Genomic DNA, 20,341 nt, shown 5'->3' with positions numbered 1-20,341 from the left:
TATGTTTCCAAAACACAAAACACCCCTTAATCACCCTTCCTGACCTTGCAGACCAGCATCTTTTGTTTGCATCTCTCACTCTTTGCTCAGACCTGGGACTGGTGACTCAGCGCTGTTACATTTGGCCTTGACAATCCTGCCCATAATAAAAACAGCAGTGAAACCAGCCAAACCCAAAACCCCCTGCTCTCAGGTAGTCCCTTTCTCTGGTATAACTCCAAAACCACTGGTGAGGTGGGTTTTACCCACAGTCTCAGGAAAATACAACTTCCCTGAGGAATCTGGAGCCTGCCTGTGTCAAAAATCACCCCAGTTTTCAAGTCAAAAGGCTGATAGCACACACTAAATCCTTGGCCAGGCTCCAGGATGATAACCTTGTCAATGCACAACCAGCAAGTGAATAAAAGGTGTGGGTGTGGAGAAAGGAAAGCAAATCCCTCCTGACTCATATGATGAAATGTTGGCCAAAGGGTGGCTGCTCTTCGATTATCACCTGAGTAACAGATCAAGGACTGGGGCAGATGGTTCAGAAGAAGGTTGCTAGGAAACCTGGGCACCTTGACCATCTTCAAAGTCAGCCAAGAGAGGTTACAGCTTCACCACTGAAGGGTCAATAAGTGCAGCCCTTTTTTCCAAACGCTTGCTTATGTTCTACTTTCCATAACTGATAAAGCACTTTAGTGCCCTCCCCTCTAAACATATGGAGGTTTTTGTTCCTATTCTCCTTCAAATTTGCAGATATTTAAAAGAGAATATTAACAACAAATCTGAAGAACACTAAACTGTTGAATTCCTGAACTGTTGAATTCCTATTGCAAGGCATGAACAGCCCTCCTGGACTGTGTACAGAAAGTGGAAGGTTCATCAGGTGTTTAATGAGGTGTCAGTGTAAGACTTCGAAGAAACACCTGGAACAGCTTTGGAATGCATATTAGAAGATGTGTATGAGTGTATTTTTTTCAGTTTCTGGGTAGGGAAATGAGTGGGATTACCTGCAAGGAAGTCTGTTGTGAAGAGAAGGAGATACTACATTCAGGACTACGGGTGCTGATTTCTTAAAAAGCGACACTTGGGCAATACTATATCAGAGAAAACCTGCTTTAAGAGTTGGTTACATGATGGGTTAACTCAAGCCTGCCTCCACAAATTAATGAAGCAAGGAAAGGTTCCAGGCTGTGCTGGTGCAAAGGATCCTGAACTGATAAATGCTGACCTGTTACAGCAGAGCCTGGCACAAGCTGCAGCTCCAGCAGCTATGGGAGCTGCAAAACTACTGCCATCCCAGCACCATGGGTGCTTCTGAATCCTGGAGGCAGGTTTGTATACCTGAAACACTTTCAGTTTCCAGTAGGGCAGGCATGAGTCAGTGCCAACTACTCTTGGAAATCTCAACCTCAGTGTGTTGCTTATGTTTATATCTTTTGCTTTAAAGCTGACAGTGCACAGGAGCGCCGTGCTCTGAGCGGTTCCTCTTTCCTGTGAGAACCCAAAACTTCTGCATGCATGAGGTCACCAAGTTCCTACAGCACACACTGGGAAAGGGGTGCAGCCATCCAAAAGGAAGGACCTGGCTAAAGTGCATTGAATATAGTTTCTCTCTTGCTATGAGAGTTCACGGGAAGTCAGGCAGGGTTCTGGAAACACGAGGATTGCAGGACTGGTAAACCTGGCAAAGTAACTACCCTTGCATTTAATCCTGTAAAATCCTGATAGAGCAGCATGGCCATTTCAGAGGTTATTCAAAACTAACTGAGGACAGGGAGCGGGGGGAGCTTCACGTACCTCTTTGCCACATTTCATTTGGTGTCAAATTGGTTGTTTAGCTTTTCCCTGCAAGAGGCTCCACCTCCTTTCAAAGTCCCCTTAAAACCTGTAGAGATTTCACCCCAGTGAGACTTCTGCCTCATGCTTAATAGTTACACAGGAAAAGAAGAGCAAATGTCCCACTGCAGAGGATTCAGACACCTGGTGCTTTAGAAAACTGCTGCCCTGACAAAGAATTTCTACTTGAATTGAAGTGTTTTCTGATTTCCATTTATGTTTTCTTCACCCTAAAAGTAATCTAAAGGAAGACATCGCTTATCACTGGCCTGGAAAACACCTTTCTTTCCATCCTTTTTTAGAGGAAAAAGAAACTTGAAGGAGAGAGTTGTTCTTTAGTTTTTGCTCTTCAAGTGTAGGTTAAAATGCCAGGGGAAAAGGAGGAGGCCCTTGGCATCGCTCATCTCCTCCTGGAACTGCATTGCATCACTTGGAAAACAGGGCGAGAGGACTTGAGACAGCTCATCCCGATGTCTTTTTAACGGCGCTTGCTTATATGCATGGAAATTCATACCACCAGCACCTTCTGCAAGAAATGAGCAGATGCCAGATTTTCTTTTACGCTTAGAAGAAATAAAAAGCCATGGGTGTGTTTTCTGTTTTTAATGCGAGCAACGTTTCGCAGGCTGACTCCCTCGAGGACAGCGGTAACTGGACAGCAGTAAGCCAGTTCACCCAGCCAGGATGGAGAATTGCTCTGTGGGCCATCACCTACTCCTTCATCGTTGTCACATCCATCGTTGGCAATGTCACCATCATCTGGATTATTCTGGCGCACAGGAGAATGAGGACCGCTACCAATTACTTCATCGTTAACTTGGCTCTTTCAGACCTGCTGATGTCTGCTTTCAACACCATCTTCAATTTTATCTATGCCAGTCACAACGTCTGGTATTTTGGTGAGGAATTCTGCAGGTTTCAGAACTGGTTCCCAATCACTGCAGTGTTTGTGAGCATTTACTCCATGACAGCCGTGGCTGCAGAGAGGTAAGAGGCGAATGGAGAAGATAAGGTCTGAAAAAATCCCCCATAAATCATAAAACAATCATTGCAATAGTTTCTGCAATTGGCCCCCACTCTGTTAGGTGCCTTATCAGCAAAGTGGGAGGAGTGCCAGACTGTGGGGTTTGATGCTAATTATGGTGTGATCTTCTGTTTTATCCCTGGTCTGAATCACACCCTAATCTGTAACAAGTGGAAGTGGCTGGTATTTTGTTGTTCCCACATTATTGATCATAAATTGTTTCCCAGTCATCCTGAGAACACTTTTGTGGGTTTGTTGGGTTTTTTTGAACTATGAAAAGGATATGCCCAGAAAAAGGAGAATATGCTGCAGGCTGCTGAAACTATCAGCATCTCCAATCCTGCTGTGAGTCCAGCAAACCACCAGAAATAATAGAAATTAGACCAGAAATGGCAGAGTCTGCTCCCCTGGTTTACTAGAATTACTTATTCCAAGAGGGAGGGAAGTAATTACAGTGATTTTTTTTTCTTTTACTTCTGAGGTCATTTGGTATTTTCATAAAATTCATGTCGAACTGCTGAGGCACTTTTACTTGCGCTTTCATTTCTGGAGCCTGGCTGTGTTTACAGCTCATTGTTAAATAGCATGAAGCTGTTTTCCTTTTTACTAGAAAGTGGCCAAAAGTCTGTGGGAATTTCCTCTCTTAAAGGCAATGCTCTGTGCAAGAAGCAGAGGAGGTTATTTCCCTTCTAGGCTCTCTACCCTCCTTCCTTCCATCCTTCCTGTCTTCCCTCTGTTACTTGCACTCTCCCTGCTGCAGCCTCACGGTGAAGGACTTGCCTGGGGCAGCCTGACCCAGCATCCAGAAACACCGGCAGTCCTTTATCAAAGCCCTCCTGTTGACATTGCACTTTCCTCCAGGTTTCCTCTGTTCCTTATCAAGCGCCTGTATCCACAAGGGCGCTTCCAGCTCCCTCGGGAGGGGAGCCAGCGTCCCTCTGGAGCCACCCAAAAAGTGTTGCTCCCTGAGTCACTGGGGTCACGTCCCCACCTCCCCCCAGCCCTGCTCGAAGCTCGGATCACCCTGGCACACCCAGCTTCAGGAAGCAATCACAGACCAATCGCACCAGATAAACAGGCTAGGAGGTGAAAGAGGGCTTTTCCCCATGTGTAATTCCTGCTGAAATCTGTGCAGGAGCCAGGGACACGGCACAGTACAGGACATAAGGACAGGGCTGAGGGACGGGTTTATCAGTCTGCAGTTGTCCAGATGAAAGCAAATCCCTGTTTAGAATCAATGGCAGCTCCCTTTTAGACTCAAATATTCTTTTGCTGCTCCTGGCTGTAAATCAGGGGTTGTTGATAACTGCTATTTTATACATGTGGTCTGCCAAAGAATATTATTTTTAAAAATCTGTTTCAGCCTGTTCTCATGTCTTCCTACTCTGGTTCCTGGGGGATTTTTGGTGAAAGCACCTATACAGCTAAAATCTCTTTAGTCACATGGCATGGACCAGAAAGAAAACTTGGCACCTCACTGCAAACCATATTTAGCTATTCTTTGCCTAGCCTTAAAATAGATCCTGACACTGTCTCCTGGAAACTTGATGCTTCCATTTATTGTTATGAGAACTTGGGTCCACTCCGGCTCCAATGTTTAACTTCAATAAAACATCTTTTGAAGTGGTTTATTGCAAGGAAGGAGGCTAAGACAGTTCTAAGTAATTCTTTTCTGCCATGGAAAAGTCCCTGGTGATACTGCTTACTGTTGGGTTTAGGATCACTCAGTTTCCCCATTTCAAGCTGCTTCTTTAGCAGAGCAGCTGTTTCCATTGCAGGACTCGAGGCAGAAATGCAGTCTTATCAATCATCTCGAGTTTCACACTCCAGTTAGCAAAGTCTCCTATGACCTGTTTGGAAAGTGCACAAGAGTGTACAAAATTCAGCCTGTTTTGTCTACATGGATGAGGACCAGAGAAAGGGTGCCAAGATTGTGGTCCCAGCATCCTGGGATGTCACAGGGGCATTGAGAGAGGGTACAGGGAGCACCACCAGCAGAGGGGCAAAGGCAGTGCTGCCACACAGCAAAGGGAGACAGGAGATCTCAGCAGGTTTGGTAAAGCTCTCAGCTTGCAGGAACTTGCCTAAAATCACAGCATGCCTCAAGGGTGCACCCCTGGCAGAGTAGGAAAGCCTTCATCCAGCAGCCCTGTAACACCTTCACTGTCTGCAACACAGGCTGCTGTGACAGCACGGTGGCTGACGTCATTTATTCCCGGGACTTGCCATTCACTGAGGGCCACAGATCATAGTTTCAGGCACTCGTGAGGGCAGATACTCTGGAGAATATTCACCAGTTCATTCCTCCCTGACCAGACTCAAGCACTGTATAACACTGCCTACGATGAGCTAAAGAAAAGCAAGGTGACATGAAAATTTTGTAGCTAAATAAGGCCCTGCTGCTGTGCAGTCCTGGATTGCTCACTGTGCTGCCTGTCCTGCAGCAGCAGCTGGGCAGAGCTCCCTACCAACAGCCTGGCCAAGAGACAGCACAATTTGTCAAATTTTTGCTATGAAAACTAGGAGGCAATGGGCATTTCCCACTCTATTTTGCCTTTGTAACAGCCATGACAAAGAATAGGGAAAGCATGACAAGAAATGCATAATTGATTATGTACTCATTGCAACACCGTGCATTTCCACACAGGGAACTTAAAACCAGAGAGTGCCCTGGGCTTGTGAGTAATCCAATAGTCAGATGTGCCATGAGGGCTCTGAGCAGGTGTGGGATGGAAGGGTCAGCCCTTCCCTCTGCTGCAAGCACAAGTGCTCAGGCATTCACAGACAGAGGTAGATAGCACAAGTTTTCCACAGCTAAAAATCAGTGGGGAAAAAATCAGGGTAAAGGATACTTGAGACCCCAGTCTGCTCTTGTGATAATATGAAGCACCAGAGATTGACATAATTAGGAGGCAACAGCATACTTGGCTGGGCTTTTTTGGTAAGGCCCTTGAAAAAGTAATTTAGGAAAATGAAAGAGCGAGAATACTTTTTACAAGGGCACGGAGTGACAGGACAAGGGGGAATGGCTTCACGCTGACAGAGGGATACTGGGGAGAAATTCTTCCCTATGAGGGAGGTGAGACCCTGGCACAGGTTGCCCAGAGAAGTTGTGGCTGCCTCATCCCTGGAAGTGTCCAAGGCCAGATTGGACAGGGCTTGGAGCAACCTGGGATAGTGGGAGGTGTCCCTGCCCATGGCAGGGAGATTAGAACTAGGTAATCTTTAAGGTCCCTTCCAACCAAAACCATTCTGGGATTCTATGAAAAATTCCATAAGGATAATGCTTGCAAAGACTATATGCAGAAGACATACAGGACTGCTTCCTCCTCACACCATAAGCATCCATCCATGTGGGTTTAATATATCCTGTCCTAAGATTTGCAATCATTCTCCTCAGAAAGGATTTTGTTCCTAGTTATTTACGACCTGGAACTGATCAAAATGTCTATATTAGTAAAGCCCACTATCCTGTCCTGGAGGGTTTTTGCACTTGCAGCATTTGTTGTATAGATTGCCAATGTAACTGTAAAAGCACTACCTGTTCCTTGCAGATATGTGGCCATAATCCACCCGTTCAAGCCCAGGCTCTCTGCTGGAAGCACCAGAGTCATCATTGGGATAATCTGGCTGGCAGCATTCGCGCTCGCCTTCCCGCAGTGCTTCTATGCTGAGATCATGATGGACAACGGAACCATGAAATGCATCGTGGTCTGGCCTGATGACGTTGGATCCAAGCTGACGTAAGAGAAATTATAAAACTCCCAATTCAGGCAAAAGTTAACTGGGAAAATGATTTCCTCTCCAAACTGTTGGCTGTTGGGAGTGCTGGGGAATGTGGGGCTGGAGGAGCCCATCTAAGCTCAGTTTCAGCCAGCTGTGGAAAAAAGCTGCCAGGTCATCACAGTTCAGGGTAATCCTAAACCTGCCATCCTCCCCTGCTTTGAAAACTGGTGATAAGATCTAGAAACTCTAAGTACAGGGCTCAGGGAATTTAAGAGAAACCAGTGTGAGAAGTCTCTGAATAAGCAATAAATCCTGGTTTCAAAGATTCTGGATTTTCTTCCTCCATCAGGCAGGAGGAAGCTGGGTATCTTTAATGCTGAGAGGTCACATAATTAGTTAAACATTATGCTTCCCTTTGTGGGGTGGAAAAGGAAAATAAAACCCAAGAGCAGCGTGTTTCAAACATCCTATGGTTTTATAGACTGATTTATCTGAGCACACATCTGCGCTCCTGAAAGTTCCTAAGCCTCACAGTGGTTTCCTCCTGCTTGAAGGCAAGATTGTTCAAACAGATGAATCAAGCCATACCCTGCATTTAAGGGGTCTGCTGTGATTACTCATTATTCAAAGCACGTGATGCACGGAGCAGTTTGAGAAATTAATCAAGCAAAATGTGTTTGTACAAAGTAGCAATGGAAGAACTGAGGAAAAGGAGCAAATCGATTAACAAAGTGGAAACAATTTTTCAAACCAAAACCCACTGTGAAGGCTTTTGCCCAGCTGAATGCATGTGGGACATTTTCCCCTGCTCAGCCCTCATCTCTGGCAGACAGCTGGATGCCTCCTAAACTTAGTTATTACCAAACTAACTGATTTGCACACTGATATGTGCCAAATTCCACGAACTTCAGAAACCTTTGGCCAAGCTGCAACATAGTCAGCCAGTGGTTGTCAGTTGTTCCCAGCTGAGCAAAATCAGGGTCAAACCTCTCATGCTGGGTGATGCTCCTCCTGGGGGTCCTTGTTGGTACCCCTTGGCACATGCTGGGGAACAGAATGTGCCAGGCTCCTGTTGATTAAGGAGGAGGGAGAACAGATAACCATTAATAGATGAGTCACTGATGACTATTTCATTCAGATGAAAAGTGTGAGGTTTATTTCTCCCACATCCATGGCATGGGAAAGATTCAAATGAGTTCCCTATAATGCTGACAAAATCTCTGTGGGCTGGAAATGAACATGGCAAATAGCAGGGCAGATCCTTTTAGGGATCTCCAGCTGAAGAGCAGCAGCTCCTGACCACAATACATCACTCACTAGCTCACTTTCCCTGAAGAGCCTTAGATCTGCAGGTTTTGGTATCTCTCTTAGCAAGGAAGTTGGAAACATCGCTCCCCAGAAATCATACTGAGTGATGGATTTGTTGGGACAGATGCCCGAAATACAGACCATGGAGAAAAAGCCATGTGTGGCCATTCATGTGTTAGTCCAAACAGCAATGAAAAGAAATAATAAGAAACCCAAAGAGAGGAAAAAAAAAAAAGAAAGAAGAAGAAGAAGGAGAAGAAGAAGAAGAAGGAGAAGAAGGAGAAGAAGAAGAGAAGAGGGTTCCTGTGTTGACTGTGGGTCCTCTGAATCCTTTGCAGTTAAGTAAAACCAGCTTTCAAGATTTCTAGACTTCAGAACAAAGGAAAATCCTTTTCTGCAGGAAAAACTTGTATAACTAGGATACAAACAAGTAAAAAAATTAACAACAATTAAAGAAAAAAAAAACCCAAACCATAGACTACTGTGTCTGCTGGTACCTGAGAAATATTGGCTATAAAGGGACTGAATCCATAGAAGTTTAACCAGAGTAAAGAACCTTTACCACAGGGGATTTTTTTTTCTGGTGACAGGTTAACTTTGTAGCAAAGTAGTACAGCTACAAGACTAAAAGTTTCTTTTTACATGTGCTCAAGCTCAGGTTCCCATCCTCCCTTCCTCCTCCCAGGATGGGAACCCTAAAAGGGCTTTGCTGCACTCTGTGGATGGCATTAGATCTTCAAAAGAGGCATCACTCTGAGGTCAAGAGGAAAAAGTGGAAGAGAGGCAGGGAAAAACTTGTCACATTTCACAAGTATAATATTTTTTCTTCATGCAGCCACCAGTCTGGGATTTGCAGCCACCCCAAGGAGCAAACACCACTGTGGGCCCCAATGCCCATTTCAACAGCCCTCTGCAAAGCAGCTGCCCCCCCTGACTAATCTGAGGAGTAACCCCAGAGCCTTGTCAGACTGAGGAAGACCATTTGCACCCACCCAGCCTTTTGGGGTCACTGCCAGCAAAGTGTGCCAGAGCCCTCCTGCCTAATCCTAGTTTTCACACTGTTTATGTTAATTTGACAGCTGCTGTAACCGAGTGAGCAGGTTGTTCCCTTCCCATAAATGGTGGTTGCTTAAACTAATCAGCCCTCAGCATGAGGGAACCAGCAGAAGTTTGTGGGGTGACATGGAAAACTAGAAATGGCTGAGGTAAGGTACAGCAGAGGGAGAGTCCAGTGCTTTCAGCTGGAGCAGTAACAGAGTAGGCTGTTGGTGATACATTAGCTCTGTGTGCTCACACAAATAAAAATAGACAGCTACACAAATACAGGCAACATCCCTTCCTCACTATATGCATCTTTGTGTACCCTCTGAGCAGCCAAACATCTTTTACAGTCCCTGATCCAGCTTTTTTCCCACTACTGCATACATCAAGTTACTCTGTAGGTTTGTTTTTTTTTCACTATTCCTTTTCCATACCTGTGATTTAAGGGCTCATACTTTTACAGCCATGTCTCCTCACTCTCCTGACTGCAGTGGGATAGCAAAGCTCAGCACAGGTGGCCATGCACTGCAACTCTCTGGTAAAAGATAAATGATGTTACTCTGTCTTGAAAGAGCAGTGAATCTGGCCCAAGTACCCCTCATCACACCACAAGAGAGTTGAGCTTTTGCTGTTTACAGAAGTCCCTGTGACAATGATTATAGGCAAAATTTCTGCTTTGTGGTTCTGCTAATGGGAGCCAGCATACATGTCCAAAAGACAGTTTCTGAAAGAGCCCTCCAAGAGCCATACTGACTGAAAAGCTGCTTGTTTTTCTCTTGCAGGTATCACATTGCCGTGATTGTGTTGATCTATTTACTGCCTTTAATGGTGATGTTTGTTGCATACAGCATTATAGGAATCACTCTGTGGAGCAGCACGGCTCCAGGCAACCACCTTAACAGAGTCCACTATGAACAACAAGTCAATGCCAAAAAAAAGGTCAGAAGTGAAACTTAAATATAATCATCCCCAGCACACCAGTGCTGCTGGCTCCAGTTCCAAAATGGAGCTTGTGTTTGATACAAAATCTTGTGGGATTGGGCATGAAAGGTTGACAAAATATTTTGTGTCTGGGTTAAGGGCATCACCCAGCAAGTTTGAAAAAAAAACTTGCATGCACTAGCCAGCCATCAAAGAACATAGATTCTCAGCAGCAGGCAGCTGCCTTAGAGAAGGCAGCAGCCCTTAGAGAATAAAGCCTGGTGTCCAGTGAATCCACACATAGCAGGACAAACCAGGGTAAAACTCTGGATAGAGTGGAGCAGTTTCAGTACAACAGCAGAGATCTCATCTCCCTGCACATCTCCCTGATGTAGCTACAAGCAGCTCCTCTGCAGAGTCCACTCAGTGCACCAGGAAACATTAGCTTTATTCCCTCCCTGTTCCCATCCCAGGGCACTCCCCTCCCTGTTCCTATCCCAGGGCACTCCCCTCCCTGTTCCCAGTTTTCATCACCAGGGCTGGTTTCATTGCCATAGCAGTCCAGGTCTACATTCCACGTGCTGCACTTCAGGAGGGCAAACCAGACTCAAAGTGAAACCAGCACTTCCCATTGCCCCAGCAAGCTCAATCGCCCAGAGGCCAGGAATAACCCCTTGGTTTTGTTTTCCTAGTTTGTAAAGACGATGGTGGTAGTGGTGATCATTTTTGCTATCTGCTGGCTGCCCTATCACATATACTTCATCCTGGGGAGTTTCAAGAAAGACATTTACCAGCAGAAGTACATTCAGCAGGTGTATCTTGCAGTCTTCCTCCTTGCCATGAGCTCGACAATGTACAACCCCATCATATATTGCTGCCTGAACCAGAGGTGAGTAGCATGCACATGTGTGCACAGAGAAAACTAAAATCTCAGCCTGAAGAAATGAAATCTCTGGAGGTGAGAACAGCTGTGATTTTCAGCTGCAGCCCATGGGTCAAGAAGACAACTTAATTTACCCTATGCTAATAATGTGAGATGGGATATATTCTGAGTGAGATTGACTCAGCCCTTAAAATTTTTTTCTCTGAATAAAGCACAGACAGTAGGCATGAGCACAGCCACATTTGCACCCATTTCCACATGCAGCCCATCCTGTTTCCAAAGGAGGAATCTGTAATCCCTGCAATGCATCTGCTGAGCTAATGCTGGGCTGGCTCCTCCCAGACCTGCTCCTCCCAGACCACCCTCCAGCACAGCCCTGAGCCCCCCACGCAGTCCTGAGCACAACCCATGGGAAGCAGGAGCAGCCCACGGGTGACCTGTGAAGGTCCCATCAGGACATGTCACCACGAGGGAGCAGCTGGGGGAGCACAACCCCAGCGTGCCAAGAGAGGTCCCTCTTGCTCTGCGCTTAGAGCAGGCTGCAGGATGCACAGTGCAGGGAGCTGCTCCGGCTGCCCTGAGGATCTCCGTGCCAAATCCTGCATCCACAACCCCCATCTCTCTTCAGCCTCGCTGTACATAGTGAGTTTCAAGGGTCATAAATGATTATCAGCACATCTCCTGTGCTATTTCCCTGGGACTCCACCAGCCAAATGTTTAACTCCAGCATGATCCTTTGAGCATTTCTGAGAGCATCCTGCCTGTGAGCTTGCAAAAGAAGACAGTTTTGCAGCCCATTCACCCAAACTGCATTTAACATGAAACACATAAACATGTCCTCCCCCTCCTCTCTCAGAAAGCAGAGAGCTTCCTCATTTAATTATTCACAGTTTTTTTAAAAAGCTCCCAGTGGGTAAACACGTGCATTTTCCTCAGATGCTCCGTGCCTCACAAATGCTATTACCAGCATGGTCAGAACCATCTACTGAGCACATCACACAACCTGCCATTTCACTGATGTTATACGTTTACTTAAAATACAGGGAAATCTGACCATAAACTCCTATTGCCTCCCCCTCCATGATTTTATGCATTTAGCTCTTCACCTTCCTCCTTTGATTTTAGCAGAATTTTTTTATTTTTATGGTTATTCATGGTAGAATCAAGTCACGAGTTTTCTGTGCAATTAAAAAGATCATTTCGCCACTTAATTTCTTCTCTCACTTTTACAGGTTTCGTTCCGGCTTCAAGCTAGCCTTCCGGTGGTGTCCGTGCATAAAAGCAACAGAAAAAGACAAACTTAAACTTAGGGCTCCATCTCTCTACCAGACAACCCACAGGAAATCAAGAACAACAAGTTTCAACACAGAAACGCAGCTGAATGAGAAAGAGAAGACATCATTTACCCTCACCAGATTAACACTCTGATTTCCTGCTCCTGGTTCTGGCTCTATCCTATCCCAACACACCAGGCGAAGGCAGCAGATCTGTAGAAGCCTGAGGCAGATCTTTTGTTCTGGAGCAACTGTTTCCTACAGGACTTCTTTAGATGCCATCAGCTTTGAAGGCAGTGTGTTGATAATACTTATATCCATGTAGGTCCAAATATCACCCAACTATGGATACAAATTTAGCCCTTCCTTACATCAACAACTGCAATACAGGACAGACATCATTCCCAGGAGGTCAAAAAACCAGCAGAGCAGATCTGAGGCAGTGCCAATCAGTGGAATATAAATTATTCTCTCCTACATTGTGATCTCCGCATTTCTGTTCCACCAAGACACTTAAATTCAGAGAAGAGGTGACGGAGCAGAAAGGCTGGAGCTCATGTGGCCCAGCTGGAATGGGCCCTGGGGGCTGTGTGGGCAGCTAAGTCCCATGGCTCAGCAGCACCAAGGCAGATAACACTGTGGACCAAAGCTTGTTTACAAAAAAGGCAAATAATAACATATCCAGACTGAAAAACCCAGCCTGCCCTCAAAATTTTCTGAATTCTGGGATTTTCATGCCTGCAATTTCACCAGCAGAAACAGTTCCTTAAGATGTTGTGATCGCGTGGATTTCTATAACCTTGTCCCAAAATATGACATCATTTTCCTGTTAAACCGTGTTCAAGTGATTCCTCCTTCACACTAATTGTGGTGCCTAATTTGGAGAGTAAGGCTCTCAGAAGAATCTGCAGCCAGGGATGCCCCTGGCTTGGTCAGGGCTCATGGATCCAATCAGAATCCACCTCCTTTTAGTCCTAACAGCAGTGGCTGTCTTTTTCCAGATAATCCCTTCACCTTCCCTTTCCAGACTTACCCCATATTTATCCTCACTGCTCTTCCCAAATATGAAAATAAAGGCCGAAATATGTCATCTTCCCAGCCCGAGGTATTATGTGCAGGCATGCAAAACTGGAGAAGCTGAAATATAAACACTATATAAAAGTAATACAGCATTTAATAGTGGTGTGATAAGTTAGCACCTCACAATCACCTTCCCCTCCTCATGACTGGTTTGTAAATAATATCACAGAGCAATTAAAAATCTCCTGTAATGTTGACAAGATCCAGTCATTTGAAATATTCTCCTTTGCTCTGTGAAAGTAAAACTGCCAATTGCTGCTTGGCTTAAATTCTGGAGTAAATCCAGAGAACAGGTTCATGGCTTGAACTGAAAGAGTACTCAGGGATATGATTTTCTCAAGCCTGTTTCAATACAGATCCAGATGTATCTTCCTTCTCCACCTCCCTGGCTCTGTGGAGAACAATTATGTTATGCAACAAACTTGTCTCACTAATGGGACAAGGGAGCACAGGCCCCTCTGAAAAAGTTCATTATTTTAAATCGTTCCAGCATGTAGTTTCTAGTCCAGATGTTACCTGGCCAGCCCTCCCCCTGGCCAGCCTGCTCTTCCCACAGCTGCACTGCTGGAACATGCACAGGGCAGAGGGAGAGCAGCAAGAGGCATTTATGGACAGCCACAACCAAGTCATTCTGCCAAAGGGATTGAAAACCATTTGGGAGGGACACTCTGACAGGCACACATCTCTGGGACCTGGCTAGTCATGGCAGACTCCTGCTCTGAGGAACTGAAGGACACCTACACACAGAGTTCACTGTTTGATAACCACGAGCTGTACCTCCCTCTGCCCAGCTGGTGTGGTTGTAAGACCTTTAAATTCTGCAGCTTTCTAATGCAGAGCTTTTTAGACCAAACAGGCCTATCTTCAGCATCCCACATTCCCCTCCACCTTGCATCACACCCGAACAGCCATCCAGAGCCTATTCTGGATGTCCCAGTGTCACACATGTGCTGCCAGTGCATCCCCTGTGCAGTCCATGACTGGCACTGCAGTTTTCTGATGGCTCAAGGCATCTCTTTCTCTTGTTTGGAGCAGAAAGCAGAGGATGATTTCTTCAGGTTGCAAAAGGAATTCCCTGTGCACTGGCAGACTCACAGTGCAGATCCTGAGGTTTCATCCCACAGGAACAGCAACAGTTAAGGAAGCAGAGATGCTCTGAGCCCTTGTTATACTAGAGGAAAAGGCAGCCCAAGGCCAGCTACACTATTCCTGTGATATATGAGGTAACAGGAACACCATGCTCCACAGTAAATACATCCAATTCTTCATATAAATATTGACAGAATTGAATACCACACAGCAGGAAAGACATCCAGGTCAGCAATAAATCCCTCCTCTGCATGTTTACTGGTGCTCCAAGCAGCAAAGCAGTCCCTGCAGTCAGTAAAGAAAAACATTTGAAGAATCTCATTTTTATGGCAAAGGAATGAACAAAAAGCACAGAACGGGGTTCAGAAGTTCAGAAACACTTTATTTTGCCTTCTGCTATTTTCTTAAGAAAACAAAACAAAACAAGGTCTGCTTGTTTTAAAACCCATTCAAAAGGCTTCTGAGAGAACCCCAGAGGAGTAAGGAGCAGATGACATTACAACAGTGGTATGCAAATGGTCTCTTCCCCAGGAAATATAAGATTTTTGTGTTCATATTGCAGTAATTACAGCTTAACAGTTAAGAGGACTGTGATTTTATTCACCAAGCCTAAAAGCTTTAAGAAAGACATCTCAGTCATTGCTTGGGTAACATTGGAGACATTTCTTCAGACAGTTATAGCTTGTGATTCACTTGGAACAGTTTCCTAGGGGTAAGAAGTAGTCTGGAAATGAAAATCTCACCAGGTCTCCCTTTGGAAAAGAATTGCTATGTCTTATCAAGTACATCAACTACGGTCCACGGTAGGAAAAGTTGCACTGTTAGAAACACAAACTCACTCCCTATTTGTTATGAGCTGGATCCAATAAACAAAACGACCTATACCAGCATCTCCAAAATTCACAGTCACCCTGAGACCAAGTTTAACTTCCACTTCTTGTTCACCCTCTATCCTGCACTGAGCCTGGCCCTCAGATGCCAAAGAGCTCCAAATCCAGATTCCCAGGCACGGCTCACACCATTCCTACAGCACTGCCAACGGCAGGCACAAGATTTGCAAACCTTCAAGCAATTCAAATGCAACGTGTCCCCTGTGCCCAAAAAGTTTCTCACCTTCTTCTGTCTCCTGTGTGGGGTTAGAGCTGCACATCAAGGCTGTCAGAGACTATTCAAGCTGTAACGTAAAATGCATTATTGGAGAAGCACAGCTTTAGTGTATGCAAAAGGGGCTTTCATCTACAACAACTCCAACACAGGCTGTGCCAAGCAGTGGTGTAAGAGCACCTGACACCGGGATCCTGCAGACATTAACCCTATGCACACGGGGAGCTCACGGACATGTTGTATCCATCACAAGCCTAACGTAACCACACCGCCCTTGGTGCAGCACCCCGAGGTGTTCCTGCACTGCAGATCCCCCTGCACAAGACAGGGCATGAGATGCACCTGGACAAGCTACACAGCCCCTAAGATTTGGGTGTTATCAGCGCTGTGCCTCTGCTGAACTACATTAGGAAACACGAGGCATGGGGACCTGTGTGAATCTGACCCCGAATGCCCGGGAATAAAAACACACACACAAAACACAGGCACCACTGGGATTAGGTTGCAGCTCTCCCTACACAATAGCTCTTCCCAAAGCACTAAGCCACCAGCCAACAGCACCTCTTCCAGAAAGAACCACTAAACACCAGTTAACGCACATCAAAAAAGTTTAATATTTTCACAAGTATCACGTAACACTAGTACCGGAGCTACTAGTGTGCAAAGTAAAAAGACCCTCTACCTTTGCAAAACCAGTTAGGCATGCAATTTTTCAGGTAGACACACACTTAAAGCTGCAATGACTGTTTGTGACTCACAGGTTACTTTACAACATTCACTCACAGTGCACCATAATGCATATTGAAATGTTATCAATAGGTAGGGCAATCCAAATCTTAGGGGAGTGGAATGAGAACAAAGAAGAGTAGCCTGCAAATTTCCATCTACTTTCTGCAGGAAAAGGCAGCAGGGAAAACCATGCAGACATCTCAGATTCATTTTTGGTAGAAGAGTGGGAATTAAGGACTACTGTGTGGTCTCCCTCTTTGCAGAAAGTAGTGTGACTTGCAAATGTTACTCGACATGTACCTTCCTAACTGCTCCTCAATTTAAGTGATGCAATTGGTATGCAAATATAGTAATGACATCGACTGGACAGAGGACAGGGTACACCACATATAAATGATCTTTGCTGTTGCTTTCGTCCTTGGAATAAGCTGCACCCAATTTTGGCTTTGTGGGCTGTTTACACACCCAGGTCCTCAAAGGCAAGATCAAAATGCAACCCTCCTCTTCCTTTCTGCGCACTAACTCTGGCTGAGTGTTTGTGTTCTGAGTGACTGCTGAACAGTGTTAAAGATTAAAGCTCTGTGTGGAAGCAAATACCCATTTAAGGCGAGAGACGGAAGTAGGCGCATCCAAGGGACGCAGTCGAAGGGCAGCTGCAGTGCCCTGACCCAGACTAACAAGAAGAGATAGGAAGTATTTTTTATCAGAACCCTTAAACAGAAGAATACATCACAGCCATGTAGGGACCATAGATCTACCAATTTTGCAGGTCTGGAGATTTGGATTACCCCAATCACCAACCACTTTGTTTTACTGTTCAGGGATTTCTTGCTGAAACATGATAGATTTCACCCAGTAATACAACACTACTCACAGAAGCAATGGGGAATACCAGTGGAACCAGATCTGTGGGACAAGGGCATTTACTTTTACCATGACAAAAGAGGCATCAAGGAAGCGAGTAAGTCGCGGTGTCAAGTCCCACTATAGAGTTACGTGCGTGCGCAGTGCTGACACATCATAATGTTTTCAACAATCGCTTTAGACGAAACAACAGCAGGTAGATATGCAGGAGGGAACTGTTGCTTCCCCTTCACTTAAAAGCATCAACACCCAGGTCTGGTGGTCAGCGTGCTGGCAGTGCGCTTAACAGGGATGCTGCAAAGAACACGTTTGGTACGATGCAATGGTAGCTCTCAATGCACATCACTTGGGGGCAATTTCGTCTCAGACAACAACTGATTTTTGACAACTGCAGAAATTATAGACTTTTTTTTCCATGACCTACAGATGGGGAAGGTACCAACAAGGTGAGTAAGAAACATGCAGATAGGGGTCCAGAAACAGGAGATATTATTAACAGCACACATTCTATCTTGTATCCTATTTTTTTACGTCATTAGTTGTAATTTTGTTTTCCCCTGATAAAGCAGTGAGTTCTGGGTTTTTACCAGTTCTGACTACGCAGTCGCTGCTTTATGAGAAACACAAGACAGAATTGGGGCCCAGATTGTGGAGTTCAGTTCTGCTCAGCCTCACGAAGCTTGCATCCCACCGCTGTGATGAGCGCTGCCCCTTTCCCGCTGCCGTCCTCCGACAGCAGGAAGGTCACATCGCAGTTGGGTGCCAGGTCTTTGACTGTTTGGTGCATGATCCTTGAAAAGCTGTGAAAGGAAAGAAGAGCAGTGGGTCAGGAAGGTCCCAGCACCTGTGGAGCGAAGCATTGCTATGGGCATTTGCACTGCATCTCTTTTCACCAGGGTAAGAACTAAAATGCTGAAAACTAGGGTTGATTTGAAGCCTGGGAGTGGTAGGAGTTAAAGGAAAAAAGCACTTGCATCCCAGTCCTGCCTCTCTGTCTGTGTGAGGTTAACTGGGATCACTAATACCAGACCAAAAGGAAAAGAACAGACCAGCTAAATAATCTCCTTCCCATTCATCTACCTCCATATACACTAGAGGTGGGAACTAGTCCTCTTTTCCTCCTGCCCCAAGCTCTTTTAGATGCCTGCCCTCACCTGAATTGCTCTGCAGCAGCTCTTCTCTGCTGGACACTGAACAGAAACATCCTCCAAAGAGGCACCAGGCATTTCAGCACTGCTCTGTCATTGCCTGTCCAGAGCCAAGAGATCCTTCCCTTGCTATGCAGCTTCCAACTCGCTCAGCAACTTGTGTTGCCTTCAGTTTGTCACCACCTCAAGAATCTTTCCAAGTCATTCTTTATCCTCTTACTGCCCTTCAGAAAGCCCTGAACCCCCGATTAAGACCTTTCTTTCCTGGCTCTTATGCCAGCAAGTAAAAGAGCCCAGTTTGATGTGCCAACAGCAAGGACGTTCATGCAACGCGCTACAGGCAAACAAATGCTGAGAAGGCAAATACTCACTGTGGGTGTAGTTTGTACAGAGTGCCATCCACACCAACCGTTATCTCCAGGTGCTCTAACCCTCTGTTCTCCCTAATTTTATCTACAACAGCAGCCATTCCAGCGCCACACAACTGAGCAGCTCGCCTCGACACCGCTCCGCAGACGGTCTTGACGATGATACTGTCGTCGCAGGTGCTGTTGAGCCCCAGCTGCTGCAGGATGGTTCTCACCTGCAGCAAGGCTAACCTGTCACTGCAAGAGGAAAGCACAGCGTTAAAGGTTCCCCTCAGTCAATTCAGTGCCACAAAGCCCACTGCACTGATGGCTGCATCCATGCCCCCGCACCAGGCAGCAACCTCTTCTGACAGCACAAGTGACCTCAGGGAATGCAAATTCATTCACCCCAGCATTGTGCTGCAGTGCAGGAGAGGGGTGCAAGCAGCAACAGAGGCTCCAAATCAAGCTCTGCATTGCCTTCCTTTATTACCATGGGGCATTCCAGGAAAATATTTTTAACAACGACCTTGGGGTTTTTTCCCCCATAAAGCTTCAGAGATTGCTTTAAAACACACAGTCCAAGCAATAAAAGCACAAAAACACCCAGTAAGCAGTGCTCACTCAGCTAGTATTCATTCAATTCCACAATTGCAGCTAAACATACACAAGGGGCCCAGGAAAACGGCTTGATTTCTAAACAAGGAAATAAAATGATAGAGTGAGGGAATCTTTGACAACCCTTCATGGGTTTAGAAGTGAGCATTGCTACAAATTCAGTTGATGCTGTGAAGAATCATTCTGCACACACAGAGGCTTTTACTGAAACCAAAATCATCTCTAGAGAAGCAAGCAATGCTCTCTGGCTGTCCCTCCCCTCCAGCAGTGTCACCAGACAAGCACTACCACGCTATTTCACTCTAAGCAGCCTCCCCTGCAGTGCTCTTACCTCTCAATCTGAGAAAGGAACTTGGTTTCAAAGATATGTCTGGTCTTCAGCGTCTCTGAAATCTGGCCTCGGAACAGGAAACCCCGCTTGGTGAAGTCAATCAAAATATTGCGGACTATTTCCCCCAGGTACATCCCGCTGATCATTTTCTCATACCTGCAAGGAAAGACAGAAGTCCAGCTCAGAGGGAACCTGCTCACATTTGCAAAGGCAGCATCACAGGTGTGTTATCAGCCAGATGTCCTGCCCACATGCATTGGGGATGTGAAATACACAACCCAATGGCACACGGAGTGGCCATTTACTATGAAGACTAGGCAAGAAAAAGCATGAAGAATCGGTGGAAAACCTCATAAGCCCATCTACAGCCACTATTTATTCCTCAATACTATGCTCCCCTGGCTAGGCAAGTTAATGATGGCTGCTATTTCTCCCAGAGGAAAAAAATGAAAACTGAAGAGACAAACAGTGCCCAGATAAAAGGCACATTTTCTGTGCATGCCTCAGTGACAGCCCTGAGTAGACCCCAGGGAAAACTTGTCTCCACAACATTTGGGAGCCCTCTTGGAGCATGGCTGAGGCCTTCCAGTATAACTCCACACAGCAAAATTACAGAGAAACCACAAGGTACAGTCACTGGGAATGCAGTGTTTTTAAGGGTATCTGTGCTGCAAAACCAACCCTGTGCAAGATAAAGGATGGGAAAAGGTATGAACATGCTGTCCAGCATGTTCACAGGACTACTGACCTGCAAGTTGGCAAGCTGGTGATCCAGGGTTGGTTTATGCCCTTCAGTTAATTCCAGTCCCTGGTTTCCAGTAGGAAACCAGTAGTCCCTAAACCACAGGGAGGAACCAAGCTGTCTTGAAACCCTCTCACCCCACAACTTGCCTCCAGGCTAGAGAAAGGGAATATCTTCCACCCACAGACCTCTTTCTAGCTCAGGACAAGGAGTGGCCCAGGAGCAATGCTTGGCACCAGTACAGGCAGCCCTGCGCAGAGGACAGGAACCTGCCTTGCATTCCCTCCCCTC

The 20,341-nt window shown here is 45.9% G+C and overlaps 2 protein-coding genes across 3 annotated transcripts in view; one reads left to right on the top strand and one right to left on the bottom strand.

Annotated features, from left to right (window-relative positions):
• Positions 1 to 1,454: 1,454 nt before the first annotated feature.
• On the top strand, positions 1,455 to 13,088 carry TACR2 (tachykinin receptor 2). The gene is made up of 5 exons (XM_085064330.1): positions 1,455 to 2,808; positions 6,400 to 6,588; positions 9,703 to 9,859; positions 10,534 to 10,730; positions 11,957 to 13,088. The coding sequence occupies exons 1-5, from the start codon at positions 2,405 to 2,407 to the stop codon at positions 12,150 to 12,152; spliced, it is 1,143 nt and encodes a 380-aa protein (XP_084920456.1). The 5' UTR covers positions 1,455 to 2,404; the 3' UTR covers positions 12,153 to 13,088.
• Positions 13,089 to 14,528: 1,440 nt separating this feature from the next.
• HK1 (hexokinase 1) overlaps positions 14,529 to 20,341 on the bottom strand; it is a 41,148-nt gene continuing 35,335 nt past the window's right edge. For both annotated transcript variants that reach the window (XM_085064327.1, XM_085064328.1), the window contains exons 16-18: positions 19,309 to 19,464; positions 18,384 to 18,617; positions 14,529 to 17,664 (exon numbers count right to left, since the gene is read on the bottom strand). In XM_085064327.1, coding sequence (XP_084920453.1) covers positions 17,520 to 17,664; positions 18,384 to 18,617; positions 19,309 to 19,464 — 535 coding nt within the window. In that variant the 3' untranslated portion in view covers positions 14,529 to 17,519. The remainder of the gene's footprint in view (positions 17,665 to 18,383; positions 18,618 to 19,308; positions 19,465 to 20,341) is intronic.

Source organism: Lichenostomus cassidix, chromosome 6 (genome assembly GCF_008360975.1).
Source record: "Lichenostomus cassidix isolate B80296 chromosome 6, HeHo_3.0, whole genome shotgun sequence".
In the NCBI taxonomy this organism is placed as follows: Eukaryota; Metazoa; Chordata; class Aves; order Passeriformes; family Meliphagidae; genus Lichenostomus; species Lichenostomus cassidix.
The sequence above is the reverse complement of the archived record's forward strand: the minus strand, read 5'-3'. Positions and strand labels throughout refer to the sequence as shown.

Coding starts and splice junctions, on each gene's coding strand:
- TACR2 (XM_085064330.1), top strand. CDS start 2,405: ATGGGTGTGTTTTCTGTTTTTAATGCGAGCAACGTTTCGCAGGCTGAC. Junction 2,809..6,399: donor ACAGCCGTGGCTGCAGAGAG/GTAAGAGGCGAA, acceptor TGTTCCTTGCAG/ATATGTGGCCATAATCCACC. Junction 9,860..10,533: donor AAGTCAATGCCAAAAAAAAG/GTCAGAAGTGAA, acceptor TTGTTTTCCTAG/TTTGTAAAGACGATGGTGGT.